At 31.6% G+C, this 8406-nt stretch overlaps 3 protein-coding genes across 3 annotated transcripts; 2 read left to right on the forward strand and 1 right to left on the reverse strand.

Annotated features, from left to right (window-relative positions):
- Window positions 1-21: 21 nt before the first annotated feature.
- Window positions 22-2056, forward strand: LOC112456844 (protein claret segregational-like). Its single transcript, XM_025019607.1, has 4 exons — window positions 22-367; window positions 478-736; window positions 996-1258; window positions 1544-2056. Exons 1-4 carry the CDS (start codon window positions 318-320, stop codon window positions 1923-1925), a joined length of 954 nt encoding a protein of 317 aa, XP_024875375.1. The 5' UTR covers window positions 22-317; the 3' UTR covers window positions 1926-2056.
- A 1318-nt stretch (window positions 2057-3374) lies between these two features.
- On the reverse strand, window positions 3375-4809 carry LOC112456798 (protein-S-isoprenylcysteine O-methyltransferase). The gene is made up of 3 exons (XM_025019555.1): window positions 4361-4809; window positions 3800-4279; window positions 3375-3708 (listed from the first exon to the last, which is right to left on the reverse strand). Exons 1-3 carry the CDS (start codon window positions 4556-4558, stop codon window positions 3526-3528), a joined length of 861 nt encoding a protein of 286 aa, XP_024875323.1. The 5' UTR covers window positions 4559-4809; the 3' UTR covers window positions 3375-3525.
- Window positions 4810-6026: 1217 nt separating this feature from the next.
- On the forward strand, window positions 6027-8376 carry LOC112456772 (serine/threonine-protein kinase pelle-like). The gene is made up of 4 exons (XM_025019524.1): window positions 6027-6316; window positions 6579-7157; window positions 7269-7708; window positions 7922-8376. The coding sequence occupies exons 1-4, from the start codon at window positions 6211-6213 to the stop codon at window positions 8261-8263; spliced, it is 1467 nt and encodes a 488-aa protein (XP_024875292.1). The 5' UTR covers window positions 6027-6210; the 3' UTR covers window positions 8264-8376.
- The last annotated feature ends 30 nt before the right edge of the window (window positions 8377-8406 follow it).

Below are 8406 nucleotides of genomic sequence, written 5' to 3' on the forward strand. Positions count from 1 at the left end.
GAAAAATTTCTTACCGGGTAAAAGGAGGTATCTTTCAACGTATAACAAATTATGTTATAAAAAAAGGAGAGGAAATTAAAATCAAGTTGCAACAACGCCAGCAACTTAATGATCCCGAAATTTTAAAACTATTTTTGGAAGAACAACAAGTTAAATCTTTAAATAAACAAATAGAAGCTGTTAAAGAGAGAATAAAGGAAAATTCTGCAAAGCACGAGGAAGCCATAGAAAAATATGAAACGATATTACGTTCTTTAAAAACAGAATATGACGTATTAGTAACGAAATATAAGGAAGTTACTAAAAACGTAAAAGTGATGTGCCGAGTACGACCAAGAACGGCAGACGAAATAACACGAGCAAAACCGTAAATAAATATGTTTTATAGTTTCATATTTGTGAAATAGAGAAAATGTATTATTAATTTTCTCTGTTTTTAAACTCGCTTCTAATGACACTTTTCATTGCTTGTTACAGGTTGGGTGATATAATAATCACAGATTACGAAATCAAAATAAAAGCTGAAGATACAGTAAAATATAACAAATTTACATTTCATAAAATATTTACGCCGGAGGCCTCGCAAGAAGAAGTATTCAAAGAATTATTCTCCTTAGTGCAATTAGCTCTGGAAGGATATACAAATGTTTGCGTATTTGCTTATGGCCAGGCTAGTTCTGGCAAGACGTATACCATGGAAGGAAAATATGAAACTGAAGGCATGCTACCTAGAACAGTATGTTTTTATTTATATTTACAACATAATGCGCGCTATGAAATTGATAAATATGTTCCAGTTTACATTGTACATAAAAATGACAAAAAATTTTTGTTTTATCTATTTCTTTCTTTTTTCTAAGAAGATGTGTATAAAGAGTAATTATTTTATATACATATACATATATGTAATTAAATTATACTTTTATATAAGTATTTAATTGCAATTTGATCTTTTCAAATGAAAGAGAGGATCAGCTATTTGTACATAATTTCAGGTACGTTGTATTCTTGATAGAAAAAAGGAGCTTGAACTTAGTGGTTGGGAATACCGAGTAGAAGCAAGTTTTCTGGAAATTTATAATGAACGTATCATTGATCTTCTCAATCTCAAGCCTCAATCAAACAATAAGAAACACAAAATACGAATATTTGACAGTAGTGATCAAGATGCATATGTTAGCAATCTTCAGATTAAAAAAATACAAAGTCCAGAGGAGTTTAACGAGTATCTACGGATTGCACGTAGAAATTTAATTACGTAAGTTTATTTTAAATTATATTATAATTAAATTTTAATAGACAATTACAAGAAGCAAAACTTTATCTTTCCGAGAAATAATTTTTTATTTTCATATAATTAAAATAATTATTCATGTATAAAATAAATATTCATATAATTAAGATGCTTAAAAAATGAGTAATAATTATAAGAAAATGTCAAACAAATTATTCTTACTTCTTTAGTAGTTCTAGTGTTAACATACATATATAGAATTAACATATATAGAATTTAATTTAGAATATACAATAATTTGCATTCCAGATCATCTAAATCTCATTTAGTAGCAAGAATACGATTAATTGGAACACACTCTGCGAAACAAGAAGTGTTAGTAGGAAATCTAAACTTTGTAGATTTGGCTGGATCGATTAAAATAAAAGCCGAAGATAAGTTGAACAAGATTGAAATGACAGAAGTAATAAATATTAACAAATCTTTAGCCAGTCTTAGCAATGTAATTTTAGCGCTTCTAAAAAAACAAAAACATATTCCTTATAGAAATTCTAAATTGACACATGTACTTATGCCTACTTTGAGACGCAATTCGAAAATTTTGATGGTATTAAATATATCTCCACTATGCGAAAGTTACAATGAAACATTAAAATCGCTGAAATTCGTTAGTAACGCCATTAATTGCTGAAAAATTTTGCAGATTACGACTAATTGAATTTGGACGTGTTAAGTCTGATTATAAAAGTAGTGTCACGTTATATTTTTTAAGATGTTTTATTTTTATATGATTATAATGTCCTTAATTATCTGATTCTTTTACTTTTATTTTGTTTAAAATTTTACCTTTTTCGTATAAATCACTTATTATTATTTTTATTTCTTCTTCATCGGTTGATTTTTTTTCTTTTAATGTTCTATCACAATAAAGACTTGCCAAATAGTTCAGAAGTTTACTCTTACATTTGATTTGACAGAATTATTTTATAATTTATATGCGTTTTATTCGCTACTTCCTTCAATTCCTTGGAAATTTTATCAGGAAATGTTTAATGTTTCTTCGAACTTGCTGAATACCACTGTCTTGCTCATTTTGTATAACAGCTGTTTGTTTATGCATATCTAACCATTTACGTAATTCATTATACATTATTCATAATACAATAAGATCATTTTTATTACTATTATATTATTAGATATAAGTAAAATTTTGAAAACATAATATATAATTTAAGTTGTATTAAACTGATGTATTATTAATTCATAAATTACATATGTATATAACATTTTTCGAAAGTTTTCTCACAATTTATATTGTTATTAGGCCTGCCTCCGGACATTTAAACTGATATTTTTGCATGTTATGTAAAAGTAAAAACTTAAATTTTGAAAATACTATTTTGTATCTCTTTAATAATATTTAGCTTCCAAACGTGTATATGCATGAAATAAAGATAATATTCAGATATCAAGATATTTTGTTTCAAATTTGAATCCTCAAAAGTCTCCTTATTTTAGAATCTTAATTTGTATAGTTGCAATCTTATGACATGACAAGCATAATCTTATTGTCGACTTGCTCATAATTTCACATTCTTTTATATCAATATTCCGATCATAAATAAAAGAATTAATTATAATTTTATTATATTGTACGTACGTCGTCATTATAAAGCGATTCTTTACATAACTATTATAAATAAAAAAAGAAACTATAGCATTTTTTGATAAATATTTAAATAATTTCATTATTACGTAACTTGTATAAATGTTTTTTAGTTATATAAATGTCAATTCAAATTTATTTTAATTTAAGGGACGATATTTCTCTAACGGGAATTTGCAGGAAATATGTAAGGGTAAGAAGAATATTAGTATATATAAAAATTATTTACATAACTTTACAAAACTCACATTATTTTATTACTATTATTTTATTATATACTAGCTTTATATACATTGGAATTGTTAAGTAACAATTTGTGTATCAAACCTGAGTTGTCAATGAATAAAAACATTTTACGACTAGACAAGTAAATGTGTAAATTGGCATGAAGTATACATATAATTAGTAAAATTACATATCACAAATAATTAAAATTATTTAAATAATGAAAACAAAATTGGGTTAATGGTAATTAATATTTTCAAAATTATGTACTTGTACATTTATGTAAAAAAATTTCTAAATTTAGATTATGTAGTCATTTTTTACAAACGTACATGTTTCCACTTGTTTCGTTCCATCAGGACAAACTTTTTACAAAATAAGACTATACCATTGTAGCGTGCTATGAATTAATCTTATATCCAGAAATGAATGGAAGCCCAGTACCTACTTTCTCTTGATATTCAACATAGTCTTCGCCGAAGAAAATTAATAAATTTATTTCTTCAATCCGAATACGATTATGAAAGAAGTTCCACGATATCAATGTGTATGCAAAGAGGCATAGCGGATTTTGAAGTATTAACTGCAATAAGAATTTGTGAAATGTTAATTAACAATGTGATAAAAATGCAGAATCAAATGCTTGATCGTAAAAAAAAATCACAATATTTCACCTGCGTTCCTATCGACCAGTAAAACCATCCTACGTAACTAGGATGTCTGCAAACATTATATACACCGTGTCTAACGAGTTCGTGGTTGTCACTCTTCTCAGTTTGCACGATATGATTAAAATTGTGTTTTGCAGTGCACATTGCCAGTTTTCTTAGAACTTCGCCAAAAATGCACAGTATTAGACCAAAATAGGATACAGCGGAAGGCATTTTCATTCCAGGAAAGTAATGTCTCTCTATGAGAAACTCTATCCAACTGAGACCAGCTGCTACCCCATACATTATGCTATGATTGAGGATGAAACTGTCGATTGACAATGTAGCTGGATTTGACCATGCTATAGCCAGAAATTCCGAATAATGGAAACTCGCTAATACTATCATATAAATGCCAAGTATCTGCCACGATTGTAGGGCATTGATCGTTACTATGATACCAATCCCAAATAGATATCCAAGAAACAACGCTCTGATTGCTACCTATGAAAAAAAAGGAAACATTATCAGCTTATGCTTTATAGTTATACATAAGATATAACATAATATGACAGCAAGACTTACTTGATAAGCAAAACCACGAAATGCCAGCAACGCGAGTACATTTATGAGAACGTACTGTACCGCGTGTAGAAGCCAAATATTTGTAAAATATGTTACATAAATATTGAATCCTAACCTAAACTGCAGTTCGGGAAAAAGTGAGATTGAACACGCTGCGATAAAACAGAATAAACTGAGAACTCCATCGCGACACAGCATTTTCGATGAACTTTCCCTCACTGTTGTTGAAATGATAAGAGATAGTCAGAATAAATTTCACACATATCCGACCAAAGCGACTAATTTTTAATTATCCAATTGTTACTTGTAGCAATTTACGACTCGTATATTTCTCTTCATGACAAAAGTCTCAATTTTGTGCGCTTCATTGACAGTTCTAAGCAAAAGTCAATCAAATGTTATTGAATCAGAGACTGCCAGAGACTAGACCTGACTAGACCCCTCAGATCCCTAACCCTTGCGCCAACACTGCCGCGCCACGCCGCCGATAAGTTATCATCCACCGATTCCGCCGCCGCCGAAATTTCGCGAGCTCGAAAATTGAAATTTTCGCTGAAAGGTAAATTAGTTGGGCTAGCACCCTATCGCTTTCTCTTTTCTTTCTATCTCCTTCTTTGTCTCTTTTCTGTCTCTTTCTCTTTTTGTTTCTCTCGTTTTTGACAAAACTGGCGGAGCAATCAAAACTGGCTGTCTTATGGTCAGACTTTAATTCAAGGGTCTGTATCCACAATCATACTGGAATGAACACTTGTAAACGAGGTGAAAATGCGAGGCGAAAAATGAATAAATTTATTAGATTTTGACCAATTAAATCATAGATAAGGGAAAGGTACCAATACCCGAACATGTACCTATATCCGAACACCTTTATTATTTATAAGTATAACGCGAATTAGAATCAAAGATAAAAGTATTTTTTCTTGTAGTTTGAAACTTCAGTTATAATATCCAAACGTTTATTTTCATAAATTTATATTTTTTTAAAGGTATCCACAGACACAGATACGTGTTAGGTATTGGTACATTTCCTATGCTTAAGTGTTCGGGTATTGGTTCTCACCATGAGATTCTCAATTCTATTCCCAATTCTCAATTCCCAATTCTCAATTCCCAATTCCCAATTCCCAATTCTCAATTCCCAATTTCCAATTTTCAATTCCCAATTCCCAATTCCCAATTCCCAATTCCCAATTCCCAATTCCCAATTCTCAATTCTCAATTCCCAATTCCCAATTCTCAATTTCCAATTCCCAATTCTCAATTCTCAATTCTCAATTCTCAATTCCCAATTCTCAATTCTCTAAATTGATTTAAAATAAAAACATCTGATTGGTGGGTTCAGGGAAAAACTCCAGGCATCGGGGGCTGTGAGTGGCTGTGGTCAATCGCTGTGGTCAAACGGGACACTCCCTTCTGCTTACCAGCGCGAGTTCTGAGTTCTGATTGAATTCTGCTCTTCTGCTTTCTGCTATTCTGCCAAGGCAGTCAAGGTGTGAATGGCCGCGTTCAGCAGGCACAACTGTTGAGTTCGTCTTATCAACACTCTGCGTTAATTGGTTGGTTCTAAAAGTAAGAGCCAATCACGTTTGACTGCTACTGAGCGGCTTGGTCTGCTGAACGCCACCATTTTTTCCGAAGAGCGTGCAATGGTTCGTGGTTCTCGAAGGCAGCCTTGCTGACAGTTGCTGAACGCCGAAGTTAGCAATATGGAGTATGGACGTTTGTTGGAATTGAGTTGAATGTGCCTTGAGAATAATTTTAGTGATATTACATTTATATGTAATATACATGTATATTATATACAACGAATAATTTTACAATACACAATTGTGATCTGATAAATTTGTGAAATGGCAACAACGGAGAGCATCAAATATATTTACCACTTGCCCTTTGTTGAACGATCAGAATTTTGCAAAATTATGAACCAAAATGATAAGTGGGAGGAGCTGGCTGGTATGTCTCATCAGGAAATCCCCTTGGAAATACCCTTGATAAATATACCCTTGTCATATACTAACCTATTTGTTCATTACTAATTTATTCACTTCAATCATCTGCTTTATGATTTTACATTAGATATTGTATTTATCTCTTAATGTTGCACCAGTTTTGCTTAACAATAGCAAGCAACTGGATATGCAATAACTATTTATATGTGTTAAATGTTATGTATTATCTGTAATTATATTTTTTTATATTAATGTAACATTGGCAGGTACCTGGATGAAATATGATGTCTTAACGATACAAAGTTTAAGAAAGGAGAAAAATCCCACAGATGAGCTCTTGACACTATGGGGCCATCATAATCACACAACAGCAGAACTATTTGTGTTATTATCCAGAATGCAACACTATCAGTCAATGGTACCATTATTACCTTTCGTTGATCAGAAATTTCATCGGCTTTTGTACAACGGGGAAGGCAATTTGCAGAACATGCCGCGTAAGCAGTTGGTCAACAAGAACACTAAAGATTTGAAGATTGGCACACAGAATTTTAATCAACGCGTACTGCCGCAGCAAAGTGTTAATAAAATTTTAAATCAACCAACGGCGCAATTGGGTATTAGCCCGAGCAACTCCAATAATTTGTTAGTAGCTTCACCAGCAGCTGCTGCTTTTTTCTCTCCGCATAATATTGGCAGTAATGAGAAAAAGATTAACGAATCGCCACTGCCAAGAACAGAAACTACTTTGCCACACGCAAGTTATAGTGAACTAGCTATTGCCACAGATGGATGGAATCAGCACAACATATTGGGAAGAGGTGGTTTTGGAACAGTATACAGAGGTATATTATTTCATTTATTGACATGTAGATTGTCAAAAATAGATTATCAGATTGAGAAAATCTGATTTAAAAGATTCTTTATTTATTAAGTCACATTTATATACGTTACAGGCATCTGGAAAAATACTGATGTTGCAATAAAAAAAATCCGACAAAAGGGATCCGATTCGGATGAAAGTTACATATTGCAGCTGCAGCAATCATTGAAAGAAATTAAGATTTTGAATTCTCGTACCCATGAAAATATCTTGCCTCTATATGCATACAGTCTCGGCGGCGAAGCACCGTGCTTGGTTTATCAGCTGATGAAGAATGGGTCTTTGGAAGATAGGCTGCTATTAAGACAAAAGACTAAACCGTTAAAGTGGATGCAAAGACATGAAATTGCTAAAGGTACAGCACGCGGATTGCAATACTTGCACACCATCGGAGAAAAACCATTGATCCATGGTGATATTAAAAGCGCAAATATTTTGTTGGATAAAAATTTCGAGCCTAGGATTGGTGATTTTGGCTTGGCGCGGGAAGGTCCTGAAAGAGACAGTATGAAGGTAAGTAATTATTAATAAGTAAGTAAAAGATAAATAAAAATTTAACGTGAATGATTTTTTTATGCTCAAGTTGCTAGAAAACTACAAGATTTTTTCTTATATTTTATGATTATTTTAAAAGATTAAAACACTAAATGTGAAAATACATTTTATGGTATTACAATGGGCAATTGTTATGAAAAATTGTTGAAAGTAACTATTAATAATTATTAGATCAGCAGAATTCATGGAACTAGACCCTACCTGCCAGAAGAATTTTTACGTGACAAAAAATTGTCCACAAAAATAGACACTTATAGTTACGGCATAGTCTTATTCGAAATTGCAACTGGTCTTCGAGCTTATGACGATTCACGACCCGAAAAGAAATTGTTAGGAGATTTAATTGAAGCTTGGAAAGACAAAGACATTTCCTTATTGATGGACAAGAAAGGTGGTGAAGAGAACAAACAGGTTTATGGTAATTTAATATCCATAGGAAAATGGTGTTCTAAGAGATCGGCGCTAGATCGACCCGAAATGGAAATTGTATTTCAAACATTGAACGATTTATGAAATTCATAATCATTACATATATATTTTTAAGGCGAATATACTTACTTTATTTGCACATATAATGATGAGCATATTGTGATAAAAAGTGGATTTTATATACATACATATAGTCATATAGTGGATAACATATTGTAAATATATTG

Source organism: Temnothorax curvispinosus, unplaced genomic scaffold, assembly GCF_003070985.1.
Source record: "Temnothorax curvispinosus isolate PA1 unplaced genomic scaffold, ASM307098v1 QBEX01000668.1, whole genome shotgun sequence".
Taxonomy (NCBI): Eukaryota; Metazoa; Arthropoda; class Insecta; order Hymenoptera; family Formicidae; genus Temnothorax; species Temnothorax curvispinosus.

What these genes read in the sequence shown, in the direction of transcription:
- LOC112456844 (XM_025019607.1), top strand. Translation starts at nt 318, where the DNA reads ATGTGCCGAGTACGACCAAGAACGGCAGACGAAATAACACGAGCAAAA. An exon ending in GAAATAACACGAGCAAAACC is followed by an intron (nt 368 to 477) that starts GTAAATAAATAT and finishes TGCTTGTTACAG; the next exon opens with GTTGGGTGATATAATAATCA. An exon ending in AAGGCATGCTACCTAGAACA is followed by an intron (nt 737 to 995) that starts GTATGTTTTTAT and finishes ACATAATTTCAG; the next exon opens with GTACGTTGTATTCTTGATAG.
- LOC112456772 (XM_025019524.1), top strand. Translation starts at nt 6,211, where the DNA reads ATGGCAACAACGGAGAGCATCAAATATATTTACCACTTGCCCTTTGTT. An exon ending in TTTTGGAACAGTATACAGAG is followed by an intron (nt 7,158 to 7,268) that starts GTATATTATTTC and finishes TATACGTTACAG; the next exon opens with GCATCTGGAAAAATACTGAT. An exon ending in CTGAAAGAGACAGTATGAAG is followed by an intron (nt 7,709 to 7,921) that starts GTAAGTAATTAT and finishes AATAATTATTAG; the next exon opens with ATCAGCAGAATTCATGGAAC.
- LOC112456798 (XM_025019555.1), bottom strand. Translation starts at nt 4,558, where the DNA reads ATGCTGTGTCGCGATGGAGTTCTCAGTTTATTCTGTTTTATCGCAGCG. An exon ending in TTCGTGGTTTTGCTTATCAA is followed by an intron (nt 4,280 to 4,360) that starts GTAAGTCTTGCT and finishes TTTTTTTCATAG; the next exon opens with GTAGCAATCAGAGCGTTGTT. An exon ending in ACTGGTCGATAGGAACGCAG is followed by an intron (nt 3,709 to 3,799) that starts GTGAAATATTGT and finishes TTCTTATTGCAG; the next exon opens with TTAATACTTCAAAATCCGCT.